This window comes from Zootoca vivipara, chromosome 3, assembly GCF_965207765.1.
Source record: "Zootoca vivipara chromosome 3, rZooViv2.hap1.1, whole genome shotgun sequence".
Classification (NCBI taxonomy): domain Eukaryota; kingdom Metazoa; phylum Chordata; class Lepidosauria; order Squamata; family Lacertidae; genus Zootoca; species Zootoca vivipara.
Genome location: NC_142586.1, coordinates 78,221,477 through 78,247,392, shown reverse-complemented (window position 1 = coordinate 78,247,392; position 25,916 = coordinate 78,221,477). Strand labels below are relative to the sequence as shown.

The 25,916-nt window shown below is 41.8% G+C and overlaps 1 protein-coding gene and 1 long non-coding RNA gene across 3 annotated transcripts in view; one reads left to right on the top strand and one right to left on the bottom strand.

Moving 5' to 3' along the window:
- PRKD3 (protein kinase D3) overlaps positions 1-16,950 on the bottom strand; it is a 49,643-nt gene extending 32,693 nt beyond the window's left edge. The window contains exons 1-2 of one of the 2 annotated variants that reach the window (XM_088666509.1): positions 16,812-16,950; positions 16,457-16,711 (exon numbers count right to left, since the gene is read on the bottom strand). Coding sequence is in view for 1 of the 2 variants with exons in the window: in XM_035108303.3 (XP_034964194.1) it covers positions 16,457-16,747 (291 nt within the window). In the remaining variant the exon portion in view is untranslated. Of the gene's footprint in view, positions 1-16,456 lie in introns of both variants that reach the window. The other variant, XM_035108303.3, reaches the window with a different exon arrangement.
- Positions 4,162-17,038, top strand: LOC148686312 (uncharacterized). Its single transcript, XR_015949086.1, has 5 exons — positions 4,162-4,269; positions 5,501-5,589; positions 6,779-6,926; positions 9,781-9,867; positions 16,902-17,038. It is a non-coding gene; the product is annotated as an uncharacterized LOC148686312 (long non-coding RNA).
- The last annotated feature ends 8,878 nt before the right edge of the window (positions 17,039-25,916 follow it).

Below are 25,916 nucleotides of genomic sequence, written 5' to 3'. Positions count from 1 at the left end.
GGTGGGAAGGAAAAAGGCAGAAAGTTAAAGGCAGGATGTAAACTCTATGGGCAGGGAAGGTGTACAGAATGCTGTGCAGAAGGCAGTTCCTAGTGTAATATTTGTAGTTTCTTACATTTGTTGCTTTATCGCCTCCTCATCAGCTCAAAAAAGAACTGATGCAAAGATATCTGTAGTGAATTCTACAACAGTAAACAAATGTGTATGGCTCTTGTGCAAATTCAACATTGATTTGCTTTCTTCTTCAGCATGCAATGTCATGTTCTCTGGTATCAACCCCGCACTAACTCAGAGGCATCACCTAGGAAGTAATCATCCCTCACTACAGAACTATCAAGACCAGACTCTTCAGACTCAGAAGATGACCTGTCCTGCACAATGCAGTCCTCACGGCTCCCATGCTGTAGGAGCCGGCAGCTGCAAAATCAGACAATATTCTTTTAAAATCTAGATACGGTAGCTCTTCAAAGGGGTCAGGATTAATAGCCAATCCAGACCAGCCAGTGTTCATATGCTGCCAAGATAGCAGCTCCCCTTGGGTGAGTTTCAGCCAGTACCTGCCACAGTGACCTGTCCAAGGTCCTGACACACCATACTTTCCCTCCTCTTGCCAATTGCGATCTGGTATAGCCTACCATCAACTTGACCATCAGACTTGTTACTGTTTTATGGGCATTACTGTGTCATTTTCTATAGGTGCTACTTCTTCCACCAGGCCTTCCCTGGGAGTCTTAGGCCAAGCTAGGACACAACAGTCAACTTAAGGACATAAGACAAGAGTTCAAATCAAAAGGCCCATCTTGCCCAGCATTCTGTTCTCACGTTGACAAAGCAACTATGAAAAGCTTGTAAGCAGGACATGAGCACAATTGAGTCTCCCTGCTTGTGATTTTCAGCAACTGGCATTCAGAGACATACTGCCCCCAACATTAAATTCTCATTAAATTTGTCTAAATTATTTTAATGCCATCCATGTTAATGGTCATCGCTACATATTGTGAAGCAAATTCCACAGATAAATCATGCACTGTGTAAAGAAGTACTTACTTTTCTCTGACTTTAATCTTCCAATATTTAGCTTCATTAGATGGATCCGGTTCTCTATCAACTTTCTCCTAATAATATTATACAATTTTATCATGTCCCCACCTTGTAACCTTTCCACATAGGGAGACTGTTCTAGCCCCATAATTATTTTGGCTGGCCTTTTCTGAACCATTTCCAGCTCTACAATATCTTTTTTTTGAGGTGTGGTAGCCAAAACTGTCAACAGTATACCAAGGGCAGTCACACAATAGATTTTAATGATGATATTATGATATTAGAAGTTTTATTTTTTTAACCATTTTCTTAATGTAATGTTTGATAAGTAGTTCAGCCAGCAATTCCACCCCCATCACTGAAAGGCACCCAAGTAGGATGTATTACAACACTGGGAGATTTAGTATCTCAAAAGTGAGATACTCAGTTCAAAACTGAACCCAATACAGTTAGATGTACACACACTATATTTAAAAACTTAGTTCTCTCAAAAGTTCAGAAGTTAACATAGAGGTCAGAAATCACAGTCTGCTTAAACTGAAATTCTACTGTTTCACACACACACTATCACCCATCTAAGCACCATCACTTCAGTGAGCAACCACTGAGTGCAAGAAATCAAAATACATATTGTATCATGTCCTCTTTGCCACCAAATATTGTTCAATCAAACAAAGATCACATCAGAACACACTGTGAGGGGCAGTGTTTGCTGCTGGAAGTATAGCTACCACACATTTTCCACAGGAAATATATATAATAGTCCAATGGCCAGGGTGGGTAAAATTGCCTCATACAACTGTCTCTGCTTAAAAGCAGTAAAATGGGCAAATGGCAAGGTGAGGTTTTGCTTCAAAGTTGCACAATACACTAATGACCAACTCTGGGTCATCAGAAACTGAACAGCAAAATACTAATTTTCTTTTGGTGCAAAAATATGATACTATTTTCATAAGCTCCAAACTCCTAAAAGTCTATGTACCAACGTTCTTCCACACCCCTCCTTAACAGGAAAACAAAAGTACAGTCCAAAATAAGCTACATGTTAACTAAAACAAGCCAATCTCTCTCTGTTCACAAGCCCATCCCAGTTAAATAATTTCATAATCAGTTTTTTTGATGCTAGTGCATTAGGTACAATGAATTTCAGTTAAATACATACAGATGAAAACCCTGAAAGCTGAATCATTTGTACAAAATAAGAAAGCCCCTCTGGAATAAGCGAAATCAAAGAGTATTAATTCCATACACCATTCATAATGGGGGCAAAGGGTTAAATTCATTCTCCTCCACGCCATGTTCCCAATCTGGATCAGCTTCACCTGTTTTTTTTAGTAAAGGAAAGCCAAGCATCCAAGAGCCAGCCATATGTTTAATGCAATGTCTAATTTGGTCCTAAGCCAGATCCATGCCAAAGCAGCAGTGTTGATTGCATGAAGTGCCTCCTGTAGAAAGCCTGACCACTTTCCCTTGCAGAGTAAATAAACCTGCTAGTCTGCCTAAGTTGAAGAGTTTCAGAAATAAGTGCCAAAAACTTCGGTTTAGAAAAGAGGGTAGCACTTGTCCATAGCTGATGCTCATTGAGCAGCTCTTTTCACAACCTAGAGCAGGCATCCCCAAACTGCGGCCCTCCAGATGTTTTCGCCTACAACTCCCATGATCCCTAGCTAACAGGACCAGTGGTCGGGAAGATGGGAATTGTAGTCCAAAACATCTGGAGGGCTGAAGTTTGGGGATGCCTGACCTAGAGCAACAGTACATGAGCAGTTCCCAACGTTGGACTGCACTAAATGCATGAAGATTAACAAGTTACAGTAAACCTAAGAAGGGAACATAATTCCTATAACATATAAGAAGCTGAAAGATCTCTAGAGCATCATAAAATATTACCTGCCTAAGGGTTATATCTAGGGATGGATAGAGTCATCCATCTCCAGTCCATGTCAGTTTTGTAGGTATTTATTCCCAAATCCTTTCTGCCTTATTTCTGTATAATCTACAAAAAAAATGCACAAAAATTATCTTTAAAATCATAGTTTGGAAGGTATTCTATCCCGGTGTATACATTGCTAAACATTTTATCCCAAAATATACATTTTGGTTAGTTTTCTAAGCAGAGAACTGCATTGCAAAATTTGGAGAATAACTGCATTCCAATTTGCACATTAGCCCAAGAGGTCAGTTCACTTTGAAATGCAGATCAAACAATCCTTAGTTATATTTGTTATTTTTCATGTTACATGTCTCCCAAGCATACCAGCAATAGCCTGTGCAGTATTCATTTCATGCAGTATGAAATTTTCCACAATTTAATACAGACACTGTATAAAAGGGATTAGCCTTACTCTCCGTGAACATGCCTATCAATGGCTACTAGTCATGCCTCCAGGACAGAAGCAGCACGGGTCTGAATAACAGCTACTGGACAACAAAGAAATAGCCTTCGCTCACTGAGTTGAGAAGCCTGTATGCGCTGAGAGTGCAGAATGGGTTCACATAACTGAAAGTGGATTCATATTTTCCCCATATTTCCCCCCTATGTTTAGAAAACTAGAACACCTTTTCCCAATATCTAGTTTTCTACATGCAGTCCATTTTTCTGCAGCAAGCAGAATTAAATTATGTGATACCTATAATGTCAACCAGTACAGTTCAGGAATGGTTTTACCGCCTCTGTGACAACTAGGTCAAGTTCACTTTGTGATCTCAGCTCTTCAGCTGAAACTGCACTCTCTGCTTTCACAATAGATTCTGTTTGTATTTCCTCCTGTCCAGTACCGTCTCTCCCGCCTCCAGTCTCTGGAATGCATCAGCCAGAGCTCTACTCTTTGTTCACCAGCTGTAATTCTCACTATAATGGCCCACAGGTGTTTCCTCAGAGCAAGAAGCTGGAGAATCAGCTTTTTAACTGGACTTTCAACTGAAACAGCAGAGCAGGTAGCTATGCTCCTTTCTGCTGGGGGCTGGACGAGATGCCCCTCTAGGTCTCTTCCAACTACAATGCTATGGATTCTACAGAAGCCTTGGGGAGAAAGCAGCTTCTAGTTTCAATAATTCCCACACCTTCTCAGTTAGGGAGTCACATCAAAAAATGATAGTGTTGGGCTGCTTTTTATTTTGAAGTAGGCATTTCGGCCAAAACGTATATGGAAGTTGAAGATGACTCCAGTGTCTGGGGAGGAGCCCAGGAGGATTTTATGCCATCAGATATGGCAGAAGACTTTCCAGGTGAGGTCACGGATCCTGTTTAAAGACACAAGCACACTAGCAATGCAATCTTACACTTGTCTGCTGAGAAGTAAGTCCCATTGAGTTTAATGGGGCAAACTTCCAGTTAAATGTGTATTAAGACTGCAACCTAAAGTTCTGAGAATAAATGATAGCTACCCCAACCAATTACCTACAACTCCATTTCAGACCGTTTTGTTGCAAGATATTATGTTATCTTGAAAACCATATATTTTGGCTTAGCTGATTTATAGACCATGGAGCACATTTCATAAAAGTGTTGTTTCTAAATACAACAAGTACCTTTTAATATCCTTTTTATATAGCCAAAAATTTATACTGGTGAAGCATTAATGAGTGTCACATAAAAACTGAAATTAGACTTGTCTGTGCTCTCGTGATCTATGAATTTAGTAAGCAATGCCTTCTACATTAGAATATAGAGAGAGAGAGAGAGAGAGAGAGAGAGAGAGAGAGAGAGAGAGAGGGTCCAAGTTTGTTAAAACGCGGCATTCTCCCAAACCGCTTGCCTGATCGCGGCCAAATTTGGCCACAACGTCACATGGGTATAGGCGAGTGTTTCCATGCTCATAGATTGGCCACATGTCACACCTGTGCCACGAAAACCAGGTAAAACCCACTGGTTTGGAACCCTGAACTCAGAGGGCCAGGGAACTTGGGAAATAGAAGGCAGAAGAGGTTGCAACACAGTACCCTCTAGCGGCGGCTAAACTAGTACTACACCTAGAAACCTTAGCCCTCTATCGAAGGCTACACTGATACTGCAGCTACTAGGCCAAATGGAGTCTCGCCTTTACAGACTAGGCCAAATGAAAGTGGGGACTCGCCTGGGTGTGGGTTGGAGGCAGGAGGGGACGGGATAGGTAATGGATCAGGACAGAGTGGGGGGAATCACAGGGATGAGCCACAGCAACGCGTGGCCTGGCAAGCTAGTTCTATATAAAAATCTATAAATTTCCTTTCTATATCTCATTTCTATACCTTCCTTATATCAGTTTATTTACTTGCTCTAACAATTTATTCTATCAGGAACCACTTGCCAAGTAAACTACAAATAGGGAGCCAATGTAGGCAAGCACAGCATCCCCAAAATCTCCTAACTTGAAATAAGGTGGAAGCAATTGTTTTATTGGATAAAAATATATAAACAATCATTATTCTCATAACTTGCATTCATACATGCTACTGATTTTCTTTTTGCTTCCTGAAGGTATACTACCTCAGACTCTCAGGAGTCCATGCCATCATTGAAACCAACTATAAGAAGCTTCTCAGACATCCCCATTTACCGGTAGTTCTGTACGTTTGTATATGCTATACACAGTTTGAGAGTGGGTGCTGCCATGAAACCACACTCAGCACAATTTGTTCAAAAGTACAATCTTCAGGGGAAACCAACTCTGCATGTTTGATTGATCACAGCAGCTAAAACAATAAGAGGAATGTGCTTTTTGCATTAAAAAATAAAATAGAAATCAGCAGTTGTAGTACAAAAAGTATTGAATGACAAATCACTGCAGGTTAAGCTAAATGCCTAATTCAGTTTTAAAAAGGAAACGATTCTTGCTTAAAATGCAAGCTCAAAACAAGCATGACACTTCTGCTAATTTATACTATGCTTTTTAAATTATTTCCGAACTACATACATTTAAAATCAGCTTTGTCTGCTTATGATTTTGGCAAAAATTATTTTAATTATAAGTATCTAGCAATTATAGATAGATACAAATACACACACAAATTGCTGAATGCTTGTTTAAGGGGAAAACTTAACATTCATGAGATGAGATGAAAAAGAGATAGGTCATGTCTGAAATGTATTCTTTGCAGATGGCACCGAAGACATTATGATCAAAAAGATAGACAACAATGGAAGGCAGCTTCAAAGACACAGCTAAATGGATAGGGAAGTTATACTCAGACATAAGCAGAAACAGCACACAGAAACAACTTTGATGCAGTGAGATAGATTTTAAAAAGAGTGATGCCTCTGTAGGAGAAGAGAAAGCACTTTAAAGTATCTGAAAACATTGCATTTAATGGAAATCTGAGAGGATGAGGCAATCATAAAGACAGCTGTTGTCATATTGATTCCAGAAAATACAAGATACCAAAAATGTATTTCTTCTGTTGCCCCATTTAAATAACTGAATTAAAATATGTTTCCCACTGATACTTCTTGATATATTTCCTAAAAAATGGTACAAATCTAACCACTAAATTGTGGTTCGTTTACAACTGGAGTATTATTTCATTTTTACAACCTGGCCCTGAATTTGGTTTGTCTCACTGAATACATTTTGCACGCTTTCTTCTTTTACCTACAGAGGGAATGTCTCTCAAATATTCCCATATGCAGTCTGCCAGCAAAAGCCTATGACATTTTGCAGTATTAACAGTGCAATCCTATCAATGGAACCTATTGCAGCTTAAGTATGGGGGCATAAGAACCTTTTCAGTGGTCAATTTTGTCTTTTCTTCCTTCCAGTGTTGTTCTTTTCTGCTTTACTCTGCCTTGGTCCAGCCCTACTCTCACAAAAGAAGCAAATATTAAACAAAGATGAAGAGACCAGGATTAATAGAACAAAGCAAAGTCTGACAGCTTCTGGGCAGACTAGGAGTTTTGTTTTCAGCAGGTAAAAATGTAATGCCTGTGTCTGGTTGTTGTTGTTGACATATGTCTCAAGAGACAATGGAGTGTGTTTCCGGGGGTGAAGTCAAATCACTATGTTGGAAGCACCAAAGTGACCTTCTCAGGGCACAAGCCTGGTTACTGTATATATGGAGGTCCTGGGCAGTCCAGATAACAAGACCCCGCTCTCAACCTTGCTGGTATGATTCAAATAAAAGCAGAGCAATACATTTGGCCAGAGGATGCCAGAAGGAGGCAAACAAATCTTATGGACTCCACTCCCGATTTGTGCAGAGTTTACTCCTTAGCCTTTTTTTTCTCTCCTGAAGACGTCCTGCAAGGCAGTGGAAGTTTAGGATCAGAGTTTTCCGTCTCCTAGATGGGCTACCTTCCAAGGTTGATGAGCCCCATCTGTACTTTGTAGGTAGAGTGTAAATATTTATATCCGAGAAATCAAACTGATTCACCATTTACACAGGAAAGCTTCCTGAAATTCAAAAGCCTAGTTCACATGTGATGCTAAAGCATACATGGACAAGTCTGGGCTTGTACGCTCACCCCTCAGCCAGGAGCAGGACTTCTCTCAAATTTACTTTCCATTTCAAAGAAACTTGGCTTAGCAATACAAATGACCCAGGAATTCTAGTTTAAAACAAAGGTTAGTTAAAACAAGGCAAGTTCATAAACCATGGTTTAAAGCTGACTTGTTTAATAACTTGCAAGTTTATTTTAAACCAGGATTACTAGCTCTTATGTAAGGCTAAGCCAAAATTCTTTAAAACAGAAAGAAAAGCTCTCTTCTTGGACATGTGGAAAGAGAAGAGGGATGAGTACACAAGCCCAATATGATAGAGATGTTTGTGTGGCAGAGGCTCACATTCAGGGGAAAACAGCATGGAATGGGTAAGGAAGCCATTCCTGTTAATAATGATCAAATACACTTCCCTACCAGAAGAAGTTAGAATGTGTAAAAGTTTACAATTCTCCATCTTTTAGAACTAAACTTTTAGTTCACACAGAATGCATCTGTTCACCACATGATAGCACACATTGGAAGGGTAAAATGAAGTTCTGAACTGATCTTCCTTTATGGCCATCAATTTTAAAACCAAATAAAATGCATTTCTATATTTCACATATGCACACCAAGAGCAGGAGAGAGAGAGAGAGAGAGAGAGAGAGAGAGAGAGAGAGAGAGAGAGAGAGAGACTCACTCAGAAGATTAGTCTAAGATTAAGGTGAGAGAAAAAGCAAAATTAGGAAGAGTCACATAGCACAGCAGCAGAAAAGAAGCTTACCGGTCTTAAAGACAGCATAATGAGAAATTGTTAATGGATATAGAAATAAGTTTATTAGAAGCAGGTTAACTTTTTGAGGAAGTTAATTAAAGATAAATAGCAGAAGCCAAAAAGCTGCTCTAACAATGCAGGGCTGAAGCTGAATCGTGAGGGAGAGGCTGGCTAGAAACCAGAAGAATGCAAAATCAGATGAGTGCTGGCAGTTCAAAGAAATTAGAGCACATATAAGATTGGGCGAAAAAGCAGATAATGGAGAAAAACACTTTAAGGGATGCCAGAAACAGAAATGAGAAGATGAGCTATTAAAGGAAACACTGTAGGAGCCATTAGTTAAGATAAGAGAAAAGCCAGAATGCAATGAAAAATGGAAGGCAAATCAGGGAAAGATGAGTAATGTAAAATGCTACAGAAATTCTTAGGAAAAACAAATAATACTTGTAATCTAACTTCATGATAATAACAATTATGGATTGGGAGGGTGGGATGGAGAATGAATAGCCAGCTAGCAGATAAAGGCTGACATCCAACAGTTCCTAGATTTGCACATAACACTAAGCCAAACCATAGCTTAGTGTCAGTTTGTGGGCTTCCAGAAAGGAGATTGTGGCCACTTTGCTCCTTCTCTGAACCTACTGGCAGAAGTATAGTTTAGTTTAGTATACTGTCTGAACCCCAGTTTGTCTCAGTCCAGACAAACCATGAGCTGGAACCAAGGTTTGTTTCTGGTTTACAGCTTGAATAATGGTCAGGGGTGCCGTGGGCAACACTGGCCTCTGTCCCTCTTTCCTTCCCTCTGTCCTCTGATGCCTTCTTGCATCTCTGCCTCCCAAAGGCTTGCACAGCTGTTCGTTGCAGCAACCCTGGCTACAAGCTCCCCAGGCGAATGGTGCCTCTGGGGCTGGCCAGGGGGTACTTCCCAGGCCCTTGTGGGGCAGTGTAAGGAGGCGTCTCTCTTTGGGGCAGAGGAGCAGCTCAGAGACCAAGGGTGGCAGCTGCAGCTGCTCAGAGGACTCCCAAGGAGAGGGGAGAAGAGAGGAGGCTGAGGGAACACTCAAAGGAGGGTGTTCAAAAAGGGGCGAGAGGCTGCCAGCTCTGCAGGCAAGGGGTGACGTAGCTGGGCTCCTGAGCCCCACAGGGATGCTACAGAAAGAATGTACCGGTAGCTGGTCAAGGGAGCCATGGACCCCAAAAGGTTGAAAACCTCTGCCCCTAGGGCAAAGCATGACATAGTTCACAGCACCAGAATCAGAACAAGGGTTGAAAAATACTTCAAAACAGATTTGATGGGCTGCAGGGGGGAGAGAGGAAGGAGAAGTCCAGTTGCAGAAGCCTGCTCACATGACACTCAACACCCAAAATGTTCACACACACACATTTTTAAGTCTCCCATTCTGAAATACCAGATTGCTATCATTAAAACCCCATTGTCTACCACAGTAACAAACAACAAGGGATTATTAATCACCCTGCACAAATTAGGGTACAGTATAATTAAAACTACAAACTGCAGTGCAAACTGGAACCTTCCTAATTTACATCTACAGCTTTCACCTTTCACAGATCAAAGACACAGTTGGGGAGGAACCTTTGTCATAAAGAACAAGTTTTGCATCCGAAAAGTCCCAAATTCTGTCCTGGCATCTCCAGGTAGGATAAGGAAAGATTCTGCAGAAGTTCAAGATGAGAGTCACAGCCTGCAAGTGGATGTAGACCATAGTGAGAAATAGATAGCAAAATTGTCTCACTTAGTATACAACAGCTTCCAATGTTCCAGAGAAACATCCATTCCATTTTATTTTGGTTACTCTACTTCCAAGGTAGACAGCATGCTGCCCCCTAGAAGCTGGACTCCAACCTCCCAACAGCCCTATCTAGAAAGGCTAATGGTCAATTATGGGAGCTGTAGTCCAACTACAGCTGTATGGCAACATGTTAGCTACTCCAGCGGCTACTTTATTCTGAGTGTATTTGAATTCAACAAACATTTATGTATTACATTGTTTTCCTGTGCCATGTTGATACTTCTTTTTCTCAAAGGTAGAGAAACCTGTAGGAAGCTTTGGTGAGTTACCACAGAGAACATTGGAATCTGGTTCAAAGTGCAGACAGGCAGGTGAAAGTAATAGGAAAATAGAAGAATGGAAAGAAGAGCAAGAGTAACCAGTGGAAGCAGACAATTGAACTGATATTGGATTGAAATATAGAAGCGAGGAGCCTTTTCAAAAAAAGTAAAAGCAACTGTTGCTACTCAGGCAAATGTACAAAACAAGGATCAGGTTGGAATTTAAGCACTAACTCTTCTGTAGTATTGCCATCAGAATGCCCCAACTTTGTTCTTGCTAGAACAAAAACAGCTGCAATTTAGAGTGCTCTGTTGCACACAAACACCTCAACACACATTACAGCAATATAAATAATGAAAAATGATGCTGAAATAATATTACTTTACTCCTAAAGGGAACATGGCCTGCAAGTTTTATTCTATGGAGTTCAAGGTAATTGAGCCACCATCGAGGCACATTCCTAATTATAAGTCAGACACTTGAAGTCCTACATTTTACAAAAAAAATGTTTCTACGGGATACACAATTCATTTGCATGAAGACCACTCTCATGTAGAAGTGGCAGGACTATCCCTGGAATCAACCACAGAGTATGTGTCTAAAAGCAACCACTATACAGTGGAACCTCGGTTTATGAACACCTCGGTTTATGAATTTTCGGTTTATGAACACCGTGGACCCATCTGGAACGGATTAATTCACTTTCCATTACTTTTAATGGGAAAGTTCGCTTCAGTTTATGAACGCTTCAGTTTATGAACAGACTTCCGGAACCAATTACACCCATGTTTCAGTTTATGAACGCTTCAGTTTAAGTACTTCACGGACCCGTCTGGAACGGATTAATCCACTTTCCATTACTTTCAATGGAAAAGTTCGTTTCAGTTTATGAACGGTTACTCCGCGGACCGTCTGGAACAGATTAATCCACTTTCCATTACTTTCAATGGGAAAGTTTGCTTCAGTTTATGAACGCTTCAGTTTATGAACAGACTTCCGGAACCAATTGTGTTCATAAACCGAGGTACCACTGTACATGAGTAGCTGTTTATGCATACAAATGCCTCTACAGACACTGGTGCTCAAAATGGTGACACCAGAGCTAACATGGCCATGTGTTGTTGGCAGTAGTGTAATCTCACTCCTCCTCCTTCAGTGCCTTCCATGGAAGTAAAATGTGAAGAGGAACTGCTTAGTCTAGTAAAAGGTAAAGGTAAAGGGACCCCTGACCATTAGGTCCAGTCGTGACCGACTCTGGGGTTGCGCACTCATCTCGCATTATTGGCCGAGGGAGCCGGCATATAGCTTCCAGGTCATGTGGCCAGCATGACAAAGCCGCTTCTGGCAAACCAGAGCAGCACATGGAAATGCCGTTTACCTTCCCGCTGTAGCGGTTCCTATTTATCTACTTACATTTTGACGTGCTTTCGAACTGCTAGGTTGGCAGGAGCTGGGACCAAGCAACGGGAGCTCACCCCGTCAAGGGCGTAGCCAGGATCAAAACTAGGGGGGGGCAAGCCATGATCATTCAGGGGCGGGGCCACAAAGTGGGAACGTGGGCGGGGCTACAGGGCCAGCTGGCCTGACGACATCGTGGTGGCGGCAGCGGCCACCTTGTGCTTCTGGGGCTGGCAACGGCGGCGGCTACCCTGCTTGGCTGGAGAGGACGGGAGGGTCGGGCAGGCAAGAGGGGGTGACAGGGTGGGCGAGGGCAAGGCAAGGCACGGCCGCAGTCACGACGGCTCCGAGGCGTTGCTGCATATCAGCATAATATTTCAACCATGTTGTGGGTTCAAGCCCCACCTTAGGAAAAAATTCCTGCATTGCAGGGGGTTGGACTAGATGACCCTTGTGGTCCCTTCCGACTACAATTCTATGATTCCATTGATATATTACCATAGCATATGCATCATTCTAGGTGCCTCTCCCCCCCCCCAATTACTGGTAAATACCGTATTTGAAAGAGTCACACACACACCCCCATTTTGATGGGCTTTCTATGTGGGGCTTATCTGCCCCCCCCCAGTATTTTATTAAGGATGGAAGAGGGAGGGAAGGAAGGAATAATAGAGAGAGGGATACCTCATATTTGTGGGTGCCTCTGGGTGATGCTGTGAAGCTGGAACTCTGCAGCAAGAGGATGGGAGGGTCGGGCAGGGGAGAGGGGGTGGCAGGGCAGGCGAGGGCGAGGCAAGACAGGGCCGCAGTCTCGATGGCTCCGAGGCGTTGCTGCATATCAGCATAATATTTCAACCATGTTGTGGGTTCAAGCCCCACATTGGGGAAAAATTCCTGCATTGCAGGGGGTTGGACTAGATGACCCTTGTGGTCCCTTCCGACTACAATTCCATGATTCTATTGATATATTACCATAGCATATGCATCATTCTGCTTTCTTGAATTGTCCTAGGCATAGCAGCCAACTCCTAGAGGCCTAGGTGCCTCCCCCCCCAAAAGAAATTACTGGTAAATACTGTATTTTAAAGAGTCCTCCCCCCCCCATGTTGATGGGCTTTCTATGTGGGGCTTATCTGCCCCCCCCCCAGTATTTTATTGAGGATGGAAGAGGGAGGAAAGGAAGGAAGAAATAGAGAGAGGGATAACTCACATTTGTGGGTGCCTCTGGGTGACGCTGTGATGCTAGAACTCTGCAGCAAGAGGAAGATACCGGTACAACTGTACAGGAGCCTTGTAAGCAGCTTTCTCTCTGCTTGATTTACAGCAGGCACGTCCAACAGGTAGATTGTGATCTACCAGTAGATCACTGGATGTCTGTGGTAGATCACTGCTAGATCACTGGCACCCCTAAAAAAAGCTCACCCAAATTTTTCCTCCTCCCTAAAAAAAGCTGAACTATGACCTGAAGCCCTAAACAAAAATGGGCCTCCCTCCCTCCTAAAAGAAGCTCAACAAGTTTGACCTAAACCCCCCAAAACAGGGCTTCCCTTCCTTAAAAAAACTCAACAGCTTTGACCTGAACCCCCCAAAAGGGGGTAGATCACTCCCAGTTTTTAACTCTGTGAGTAGATCAGAGTCTCTTGGGAGGTGGCCACCCCTGATTTACAGTATACAGATGCAGGAGGAGGGGCAGACTGGAACACCAATGCTTTTTATAAACATCACTGTGTCTATCAAAGCTACAGCCCCCCCCCTTCTTATTCACTTCCTTTTAGCCTTGCAGGGCCACCTTAGTCAAATTGAATCCTCTGCACCCTCATTAAATCGCCAATTAACAACTCCCACTGAATAACAATAGGGTGAATAGGGTGGACCTTGCCTGAAGGGATATTCTGCTCCATTGTCTTAACTGCTTAAGTACTGGTAGCCACTTTGCTTTATTTATTTGATGTGTTTTTGTTACAGCTGTGTTCCCGCCCCCAGCAAGTGGAGAGCTGCTCTTGCTAAAGCAAAGCCCTTTCCACTTCAGTTTTTGGAGGGGCAAAGTATTGGTTATGGTCTGTAAAATACAATAATTTTTTGCTTCTAGGGGGGGGCAGCTGCCCCCTCCTGCCCCCCCTGTCTACACCCATGCACCCCGTCACAGGGATTCGAACCGCCAACCTTCCGATCAGCAAGCCCTAGGCTCAGTGGTTTAACCACAGCGCCACCTGGGTCCCTGCTTAGTCTAGTAGAGAGGTTCAATTTGGGTCACAGAGAGTTGGGTTCAAACTGCACTCAGCCAGGAAGATCCCTAGGTGACCTTGAGCCAATCACACTCTCTCAACCAAATCTACTTCACAGTGTTGTTGTGAGGATAAAGGTGTGGAAACTTTTATCCTGAGATCTTGGGAGAAAGGGTGGGCTATAAGTATAATGCACACAAATGAATATTGAATTACATACATTTTTAAAAACGCAAGTATAGGGATGTTATCCCCAGGTCCTAAATTGCCAGAAAGTTGACAAAGCAATCAGCACCAAGGGGGAAGAGACCTCTGCCGGCAATAGAATAGCAAAGACATAGGAGCCTTTAACATTACAGAATTGCTATCAACTTCTTTTTGGAAGAGAAATGCTTTCAAGTTGGAGTCTTTATATTATACTTGCCTATAATCTGATTTTAGATCTTTGCACTGGGACTTATAGATGTGCCTCAAAGACCTAGCCAAGGATCAGATGCACTTTTAAAATCTGCTGGTGCTCTTGGAGTAATACTGCCACCTGTGCACCAGCTGCACAAGTACTTATGAAAAAGAAATCCACCACAAATAAGCATCCCTCCTCCCCATTTCCTGATCAGTAGTTTTCTGCCTGGATAGGACATGTGCTCACTCTGCATAATCAGAGCTTTCCTTCATATAAAGCTGTACTAAAGCCAATTGGACAGGACAAGACCAGAATCTGAAGTCCTAGTCATTTTACAGTACAATTGGCTCCCTATATAATGTACTGTACTTTTGAGCTTCTGTTGATTCAAGCAGATGTTGCCAAGAACAGACAGGAAGACAAACTTAAAAGACTTAAGCAAGAAAGAAAAACATGAGACAAATGTGAAGTCAGTAAAATAAGGAAGAGCAGATCAAGCAAGTGTTCGAAGATAGTGTACATGTGTGCACACACATAAACTATTCTAAAGGCAGAAATATGGATTAACCTGCAATGCAAATAAAATACAATAAAAACCAAGCATGCTGTCAAAGTTTGGGCATAAACTAAACAAAATGCTGATGCAAGCTTCTAAACTGACAAAAAAGAAACTATTGTCTAACTAAGAGAGAAAAGAGTTGAATTTCTATAAATCCAATGTCACTTTAAACTTTTAAAAACGGGGGCAGGGAGGAACAGGCACCTGCATATTAAATTTAACAAGTCTACACAACAGAAAGAATTCAGGAAAGCATAGAGTAACTAGAAAAATAAATAATCAATACACTATATCTATTACTCATGTTGCTTCATTCGTTTTCTAAAAGCTGGGCTTGATAATACATTTTTGATCAAAAAAGAAAGTATTGGCTGTACTCAATTGAGATCAATTACTAGGAATTCAACTCAGATTCTATTGGCAAGTAGTCAAACCCAATGCAAAAATCATATCCTAGTAAGCAACATCAGGTCCTTTTCACAGGACATGGAATTTTGGTTAATCAGCCACATACTGTGCAATAAGCAGGGCAGATTTACACTACATGGGAAGCAAATCCAAGCCTTCTACAGCTAGTATGTAGGGGGGTCAAAAGCATTCAAGAACAATGTAATGCATTTTCATTCCCCAGTTTTCCAGAATTCCAATGCCCAATTTATTCACGGTACTAGGAAACACACAAGCTGCAGTCTTTCTCATCTGTACAAAAAGCTAGCATAATTAATGCAGATATCTGAGTGTCAAGTTCATACGTGAGAAGCTCCCATTCAAATACCCACTTGCTATGAAGCATTTCTCTATGGTTTTTGGCAAGCCCCCACAGCCCTGTTGAGTTGATATATTCTCCCCAATGATTTTATTCAGGGGGAAATTGGGAGTGGACCTTGAATTTCTGCACCCATTTCTTTCTCCCTTCACCATGGGAGAATGTCAGATTTTATGATTTAGGAAATTAACTTCTCTCCACAGTGAGAGAAAGAGGGATAACCCAAAATTCATTCTTCTGCAGATAGAAGAGTGGGGGGAGAACCGAATAAGAAACATCTCAGAAATAGAAACAGGCCTTCTTGAGAGTCAGCTCCCAGCTAGATGTGAGGCTAACTTACCACTCTGAGCTCCTTAGAAGAAGGAAAGGATACAATATCAAATGTTCTAAACAAATCATACTGTGATGGTGCTATTAAATGTAAAAACTTGCTGCTAACACTCAAATTACAAAAGAGGTAATCATACCTTAATGATGAAAAACCTGACATTCATTAGTTCCCTCTGACAAATTATAATTTTACAAACAGTTCAATAAATAAACAATTACACTCTAGGTTCAGAGCAACATTGAACTCCCATGCAGACATTTCTGATTGTTTAAGCCCTATTCAGGAGTTTGCCTGAATATGCTTAGACCTTTCCTAAAGACATTCCTGCTCAGCACTGGAAGGTCTGAAGCGGAGGTGACAGACACAGGGAGGGTTGCATGCACATCCCCTCCCCACTTTAAGCCTGAAGATATCTACCCCAAGTCCCTGAGGGCAAAAAAATGGTGGGAATAATATAATCAAAATCAATAATGTTCTATGTTGTACTGTACCTTTTGATAAACTATGGAGCACACTAGGTCTTTGACAACAGAAAGGGAGAGATCTTGAGCATCAACTGTAACAGTCTCGCGAGTGAGACCAATCTGCAGCAGGAAGGAGATGCCATGCACAGAGCCCCTGGAGTTGGTGAGACTTTGTGTGCTGAAGCTGCCATTGGACAGTCGGCCTGAGAGTCCAGATTGTGGACTTGAAGATAAAGAAGGGGTAGGTGGAGCAGCAACATGGGACGCAGATGGGGAAAACTTCTGTAAGGATGGAGGAGAAGATTCGTTTGATGACATTTGACTTGATTTAAATCTGTCAAGACCTGTCTAATAGTCAAGAATATGTGTTTTCTTTCTTTACCCTGCAATGTTGCAAGTGTAATTTCACACTTCTCTTTCAAGGTTCAAGGAAACATCCTCATATCTAAGTCATCTTCATTTTTCTTTTCAGACTGTGCATGATGATGTTTAAGATTATTTTGGCAAGAAGCTATTTTAATGAAGGTCCTCTTTGCACAGCTTCACGTCAGCTGATCAAAAATGCTTTGCCTTTAGCACCACATCCAGATGTTGGGAGAGGCTTACATCATTATGAAATTGTTCTCTTCAGAAACAGAAATAGACATTGTTTTTTCACACAGCCTCTTCATTTCACTACTTCTGGGACAACCTTAGACTTTGCTTCAGCGGGAGGAGAAAAACCTGCGAAACAGCACACTTCGAAGTATTGCACTCAATGATTCAACTTACAAATTTGTGTCAATATTCTTGTTAGTTTTTTAAAAAATGTGGATAATGTCCTGGATCAAAAGTACGGTCTTCAATGAATTTGTTCAACTTTCAGACGTTATTGTTTCATTTAATAGAGATGAAAAGTAAGGTTCCACTCAATGGTCTCTGAGTCGTCATTTTTGGAAGATGTTTATCTTACGAAATGAAGGAACAAAATTTCTACGAATACAAGTAAAAGGAACAGAATTCTTGGGTTCACAGTGGTAGTCTGCAGCATTTTGAAGTGTTAAGTACTGCCTAGTAGAAAGGAAAAAAAGATACATTTCACACATGCTAGAAATGTTACATAACGCCACAATCAATCTACGGTACTTAAAGCAGAAATGATACTGGGAGGCCAAATGCATATGCCACAACCTATTTCTGCTTTAATTTCCTTAAGGCATAGATACTTGACTTTATTCTTCTATCTTTTAGGGAGCTGTCATGTATATTATATCAAGAACAAGATGTTGCACCTCCTCAACATAACTGCTACATCTAATCTAGCATGGCTCATAGCAACAGCAGAAAAATAATATTCAACACACTGATTGCAGAGCTGTTTGATAAAAATAATGCTGCTGTGAAGGGACACTGAAAACAGCTATATTCAAAAAGTCTTAACATCAGGGAGTGGGAGGTCCACAGTGAAGGTGTTTGGAATACAGTACAGATATATGGAATAGTTAAATATATGTAGAAAAGTTCAGTGAAATTATAAGTGTCTCTCAAACACAGTGCTAAATCCAGGGCTGAAAAGGAGTACCTTGTGCTTTCAGTCTAGTGCATGTGCAGTAAAGAGAAAGTGCAAGGAATAGTGCAGAAAAAGTAGGATGTTATCCCTCTCCTCCACATGCATTTCACCCATTTGTAGTTCAGATGTTAAGAGAATCATGAAGGATTGAAGATGCATGCCATATTCATGTGTGCTGTGAGCTACACTAGCACTGGAAGTCACACACAACATACCTACACTTCCTCTTTTTGTTCAGCTCCTTGTAGCTAACCATTGATAAAGTTCCCACAATGACTACTACTGAAGGGTCCAAAGGATTTGTTAAGCACCACTGCTTTACCCTACCATAGCTCAATGTTCCTGCACACTTAAGAAAAGTATGGTGGGTCTCTTCTAAAACAGTATGCAATTTCATGTTCATTTTTACTTTTAATTTTCAAAGTTAATTGGCAATGTTTTTGTTTAAACCTTTTTGAAGAAGTGCTAATATAATTTCTAACTAATGCATCAGAGGTATTTTCATTAGTAGCCATTTTATCTAAGACACAAAGGAAAACCAGGCATATATTAGTTTACAAGGTATTTGGCACAGCAGTATGCTCTCAGGAATAGCATCACTGAACAGAAGTCCGCTAGAAGAACAAGACTGCAGATATATCAAATCCTAAATGCTGATTCAATTGATACTATCTATATACAATGTTAGAACAAGCTTCTCTTTAGCGGATTAAGTGACAAAGCTACGTAGTGTTAGCAGAAGAGATTGTAAATTCTTAAATGTTTCACAAACTGATTATGAATTATTACATTTCAAGGCCTCTAAAAATGGCACATCCCTTTACAAAATATAACTACAAAAGTAGCTGCCAGAGAAACATATTTGTGCAACTGCCAGTGAAAACTCCAGCAAATCCAGAGGTGAAAATCTGAAATATCAGTGTTTTGTAAGTAACAAACTACTACTTGGTGTCACACTGTTCTAGAAAATATGACAAAGTCTACACAGTGAGTCTGGCCAACAGGAGAAAAACATGATTTTAGCAGTGGTAATCTGAACTGAATAAAACGTAAGGAGCCAGCTGGAGGGGTGGAGGCTGCAATAATCGAGGTGAGAATGGAGGAAGATATAGAGAGCTTTTTAGTGGTAAATGCAAAGAAGTGCCTGATGAATCTTACTGCAAATTCGGTTATGAGAACACTGTTAGGATTATGGAAGCCAGTGTCATTTCTCATTGGCATGGCAATATCAAGTTAATAAACGAAGAACAAAAGAAAGGAGGAATGCACTGTGCTATTTAAATTAACAATTTCAGAATGCTTCTTCAATTACCACAAATTGCTCCAGTTTAAGTACCATGGTTATTATTGCAGCAGTTTTAACTTTGGGAAAGGAACTCCAAGTGTAAGGACCAAATAAAAAATAGTTAAGCAAGAAAGGTAAGTGGTCAAATAAAGAGAAATTGTTAGAAATGGGGTCAAGAAAGAGTTTGCCTACACCATTCCAAGATTTACTTTTACACCTAAAGGGACTTTCAGTGCAGCTCTAAATCTTGTACCAGCTAATTTGGACTATGAGATGAAGAACCACAATGATCAGACTATACATTCAATTAAAAAATGGCTCTCTTCCACTTTCTAAATTGCAATAGCAACCAAAACTGACTCATTCACGACTAAAGGCATGATTAACTTAGGAAACATCATTTTGTAACCATTCCTAATAACTTCTTCAGAAAAAAATCAGCTAAATTTCAAAGAATCAGTTGCAAAGTTAGAAGCTAGCAAATCCTTATGTAATCACTCTAGTTCAGATCTTGATCTATTTGCCCTGCTATTTGCTTTTGCCTAAACTACTTTCAAAAGCCACAAGTAGGCTTCCATATTTTCTTTCTTCACACTCATCTGCTCGCAAACATGACATGCCCAGCCTTCCTTCAAACCTTGGTGCAGCCGAAATTGTCTTCGTAGTTGCAGCTCTGTGGCTGGGAGGAAAGATGGCTGTTGTTTGATTGCTATGCCTCAGTCACAAGGCAGACAAAGTGGCATGGGAGGCAGAGAGTGTCCTTAGCCACTATGAGGCCAAGGCACCTAGAGCAAGAAAGAGTGGCAAGGAGCCACACAAGACCAAACCACCAATGGCAGAAGAAGGGTGCTGACAACCACACTTTTTGCCTTGATTATTCTGGAAGCTTTTCCTAATGTTCCTAAAGCTGAAACACATAGCAATCAAAATGCAGCACTACACCAGCTGCAGGGAAATAAGTTTTACAATAAAGGGGTGCCAGTTAACAATGGGGCTGTACAGACCGAAATTATGCAAATTTATTTGAAAGAAAGTTGGAATTCAACAATTCTCACTTTCTAGAAAGCATGCACAGTATGCTTTAGTTTTGGGAAGATACTTGGCACACTGACAGGCTACTGTACTCTATACTGCTGAACACATTGTGGACCTAATTGCAACAGATGCAACCTATCCAAAAGGGAACCCCCTTTGTTAATAAAATCCTGTGTGTACATGTCGGGCTTAAAGTCAAAAGATCAGAAAGAAAGGTTTCAGCAACTGCAGAAACCAGCTGAAAAACACAGCATTCCAGGGCACTGCGGTCCTCTTTGCAGTTTAGACACCCCGATAGCCTCTGGTAAAGCCAAACTATCAGCAATCGCCATAGGGAACAACATAATCCCCAAGCGGTTTGTGGGTGTCAGGCACAATTTGAACTGACTCACTTCATTCTCTAGTTACACCTCCATTGCTCCCCAAGGCTACATTACCCACTTCCTTATTATGAGATTACCATCAATTCCCAAAAATCCTTCACTAAGTGAAAAACTCTTAATTACACTCTTCACACTAAATTTTATGCTTCACAAGCCAGTTACAGCAGTGCCCCTTCGCTTGAGAACATTTCCCCCCATTGAAATTAGGAGTTCACAACTGTTTTTACTTTTTAAAAAAAGCACTGAAGTGTTACATGGGTCACATTAAAGCCACATGGGCATCTTTACTTAATTCCCTCGCAATCCAACAGGTTGCCAGGCTGAGAACTTGCTGCGGGAAACGGGGAGTGGGAGATTGGTCATTCCCCCAGCCAGATCCCTCTCACCAGCGTTTTGAACCCTCCTTTGCAGCACCAGGCGAAAGCTGGTGGCCAGATGAAGGCTCGAAAAAGTCGTGGGGGCGTCAGCTGCAGAGGAGGTGAGGATGAGGACGGGAGCGCGTGGCTCACTTCTATCCTGGGGCACCGACTGCTCTGGGCGAGAAGTTATTTGCTTCAGAAAGGAGGCGAATCCAGCCCCCACCCCGAAGATGGGGCAGCCTCTGACGGGAAGCATCCCTCACAGCTGGGGCGGGGGGCAGGGATGATGTGGCCTTCAGGGAGTCACCGGCCCCTCCACATCTGGGCATACCCGGCCTCCTCTTGACCCCCCCCCCACCTCAGTTGACCACAGGATGCTCAACGCGGGAGGAGGGGGTCACTTGGGACTCAGCCCGAGCCTGGCGCCCCTGCTGCCCTCACTTCGCCTCCCCACCCACCCGGGAAGGGCGGTGTTGCTGCCCCCGACGCGACCGGAGGAACTTTCCACGTTGCCCCCTCTGCCCATTCCGCCTCCTCCTCCCGCCCTCGGACTCCCTCTCTTTCCCCTCATCCTTCCAACTCCCGACCACTCACTCGCGTCTCGGCGAAACTCCGTCTCCTCCCGGGACTGGGCGGTTTCACACGCATCTCATTACCGCCGCTCCCACTTCGAGCAACGCACCATCTACTGTACACACAAACACACACACACACACATATACATACACACACACTGAGAAGCCTCAGCCGCCCGAGATGGGACAGGAGGAGTGGAGTGGTGGGAGGGGGGCCGAGAGGCATGCTGGGAAGGGGAGTTTTTCCTCCCCCTCCTCCCTCCTGAGGTGAACGGCGCAGGGAACTACAACGACCGCGGGGCCACTGCGAGAGCGAGGAGAAGAGGCTGAGACGGCGCAGGCGCGGGGCCGCCGGACAGAGTTTCCGTTACTTCTAGTGCCTGTGGCGGTTGGTGTTCTGAACCGCTATAGCGCGAGGGAGCGTGAGGGGAGCGGGGAATGGAGGGAGTCGCTGGAAGAGGCGGAGGAGAAAAGTAATGAGCGGCAGAGGGAAACGGGCGGGATGAGGTTATAAGGGGGCTGGAGGTGCACCAATTTTTTATATATATAAAAAGGAGGGGGTGAAATGTGGACCAAACGTGCGAGGAGGAACCGCCAAGTTTTGATTTTGTTCAGGACATAAGTTTGAGGCAGGCGCCCCGCCAAGGCTCCGTCACATTATTGCTGCTCGGGAGAAGCTCGGCTTCTGGTGAAGGAAGCCAGAAAGCAGCGCTCGGCTTGTTCCCGTCCCGAATTCCAAGCGCATTTGATCACACACCCCCTTCTCTTCCGAGCCTCTACCAAAATGCCTTTGCTTCCCCTGGACTGCCGCGTTGAGGACAAGCTAAGTTCGTGGTCATTCGAGACCCTTAAAAAAAAATACACGACCACCACCCCGAAAACAACCCAGAGGTTTGATGCTTACAGCTCGTCACATTTATGTCGTTTGTTTTTTATATTATTATTTTTGGTTCCTTTTTAAATAAAATAAATTTATTCGGTTTTTCAAATTAAAATTTTTACAGAGATATATCAAACATAAATAATAAAAACAAGATTCCAAGGAATCCCCTGGACTTCCACCCTCCCATTTGTGGGTCCTATTATTCAATCTTTCCTCCCGCATCTTTTATGATAATCCAAATCCTTTACCTCTTCCATTATGTCCAGAATTCAACTTTAAACTACAAGTGATATTCCAATCCTACTAATGATTTTACATTGATGTCATTTATTAATGCTTGGGTCATAGGCCATTCACATATAAGATAACCCAGGAGTATAAAATACTGCATAAAAATCACATTGGTGCCTGGAAGAATCCTGCATAAAACCTACCATCTTTACAATATTACATTGATCACATGTAACCTATGTAGAATTTAGCATATTAAAAGGGTAAAATTTAATATAGATTTTAAAATATATATTAAAAGATATTATGGTTAAATAAGAGCACCTCCAAAGCAGTCAGCTGCAATCTCAATAATAACCCTTGCCCAGATTTTCATTGGCTACTAGGGCAAAGAGAGAGGGAGACCTTGTGGGTTATCCTGCAATCTGTCCCACAAGGTCTCTCTCTCTCTGCCCTGGCAGCAATGAAAATACATTGATGCAGTTCACTTCACAGCCACAATAGGAAAGGCTTTCCAATCAGCCAGCTCTTGTTGCACTCCAGGGTGATGGAACTGTGCTGGGGCCAGCCCTGCTATTAGGCAGAGTGAGGTGGCTGCCTCAGGCGAGGGAGGAAGGGAGTGCATGAAAGGGCGCAAGGCTCACTGCTATCTTGTGTTACACTAAGATAAGATGGCCCAGACATGTCCATTACAACACTTCCATGCACCCGCCCATAGAAGGAATTGTTTGATGATGAGAAAAGGCTCAGTGTTAGTCACGGGATCCATTTCTATATGTTTCACTGTTTCCTTTTTCCTCACAAGTTTGCACAGATTCTGTGCACGTTTTTGCTTTTGTAAAAGGACTTTTGTACACTGTGTGACACTCTTTCACTTGATGAAAAGCAAAGGTGGCAAGATTTAATTGCCAGGTTAATCATTCCACAATGTTAGCCATGGATCTAAAGAGCTGCTTGGACTCATAACAGGAGCCTACATTAGCCCAGTGTATTTTTTTATTTGAACAGCTGACCCCATGCCATCACACAGTTTCAAACAGCCTTTGAAACACTTTTCAGCTTCAAAAGCAATTTGTCATGTTGCGGAGGGCTGTTTAAGAAAGGCAAGTGTAAAGCTACCTTGGAATCATGGAACTAGCTTGGTGGTTTTCTGGATCATGGCCATAGCTGCAGGCCACATTTAATTGGTGAGAGAAATCTTTAGCCAACAAGGTTGCAAGCCTTTCTTTTTTAGACTTTTTATTCTCTTAAGGTAACAGTAATTAGGAATGAGCAATATTAAAGATGTGTGTTTTTTACCCCATCTAACAATGACTGGAGGCTTTGTTTAATACATTGTAGGGTATCTTAACTTTTCCTTCGCTATTCCATATAGATTCTGATGTTTTGATAATATGCCCATTTAAATCTAATCCATTAAAATACAAAATACAAACAAACTCCCAATTATTAACAGTTGAAATACCTAGCAGAAAATGAAAGTAGGCAAATATAACTTTGTTCATCCTCATGCCTATGGCTGTATTTGCGCTCCTAGAAGTCTAAATTCAATTGCAAAAATCATATTTGCAAAATATAACTGGGTTTTTCTTGTGGGTGCATTCTGCAACATGTAATTGGCTCAATAATATTGCATTAGTGGTGGATTTATACTGACCTATCCACACATCGTTCAGCTTTACTAGTTGTTCTGTGGGGCTTCCCCAGTGGTGCTTCCCCACTGTTACAGGATTATTGCCATCTGGAGGGGCACTCTTGCACTATAATCATAGTGCAATGAAAGCAGACCAAGAAAAACTGGGACATTTGTGTATGCAAGGTTACAGGATTTCAGCAGGAAGATACAGGACATGCAGCAATTGGAAATGAAGCAGTATGTGTCCCCTAAAACATTTGCAGGAACCAACAAAATTGAGAGCAGTGTTTTAGCCATCCTAGTACTGTACCATCATGAACACAAAGCATTGTGAATGCATAATTTAAAGAAAGACTTCCCCAAAATATCAGCATTATACCATTTTTCTCACAAATATGTCACACCAAGGGAATGGAGAAAGTTATGGTTTTTTATATTCCAAGGAGCTTGGAGGGGAGAATACTTTATTCCATTACAGTCCACAGTCAGAGATCGTTTACAAACCTATGTTGCAACTATACAACCAGATAATTTGCCTAGAATTTATCACTGAGCTGTTGAAATCCTGATGTATTCTAAATAACATTTGTAGAGGCATGTTGCTTTGTACATTTAAAAGTGAATGCCTTCTGGGCTCATTTTAATGATGTATGTTCAATGAACAGATGTTATTGTTGCTTCGAAAGTGCTATGCTAAATAGTTTGGAGCAATCTTTGTTTCTTTCCTTTTTTACCCTGAATGTGGCTCCCACACACCAGCATTTGAAACATCATCAGGGTCGGTTGTATAAACAGATTTAAAGGCAAAGCTGGATTCAGTATTTTAAGCAATCTCTCTTGTATACAGATAATATTTTGCAGACACTCCCAAATGTATATCAGTTTATGAATAATAACAGATGGATATTGGGTATTACTGCAACCATTTTGGGGCTGCAATTAAGCTTCTTTGTAAAGCTTAGCTATGTAACATCCACTAGATTCAATGCTTCTTTAATTTGTTGCTCTAAGTCCATAGCTGCCAAGTTTTCGCTTTTCTCGCGAGGAAGCCTATTCAGCATAAGGGAAAATCCCTGTAAAAAAGGGATAACTTGGCAGCTATGTCTAAGTCTAAACTATGCTAGCTGCTTTTTCATAGTTTAGAACTGAGAGTGGATTAGGTAAAATCATTATTAATAGTCTGTGAAATAACACATCCATTTGGGATGTTTGGCTATTTTCTGGTTCTGAATTACTAAACCAGAGGGGACATTTTGTTTTTACTATTAAATCTCATTGTAGCTTTTGATCACCTTTACATGTAACTAAATGCAGAGGTCATGTATGCACTTATACTGTACAATGTAACTGAAATCATGCTATTTATTAGGATACTGTTTCATTGGTGGGGTAGCAAGAAATTTACCTTTGGGTAAGCTCACTCTCCATACCCTCTTGCACACATACAGGTGAAAATGCAACTTAAAAGGTGAAACCAATACATGAGATAGATGCATGACATGCAAAGCAACATGTGTCAAGCCTTTATTTGTTGTAATTGTAATTACTGTA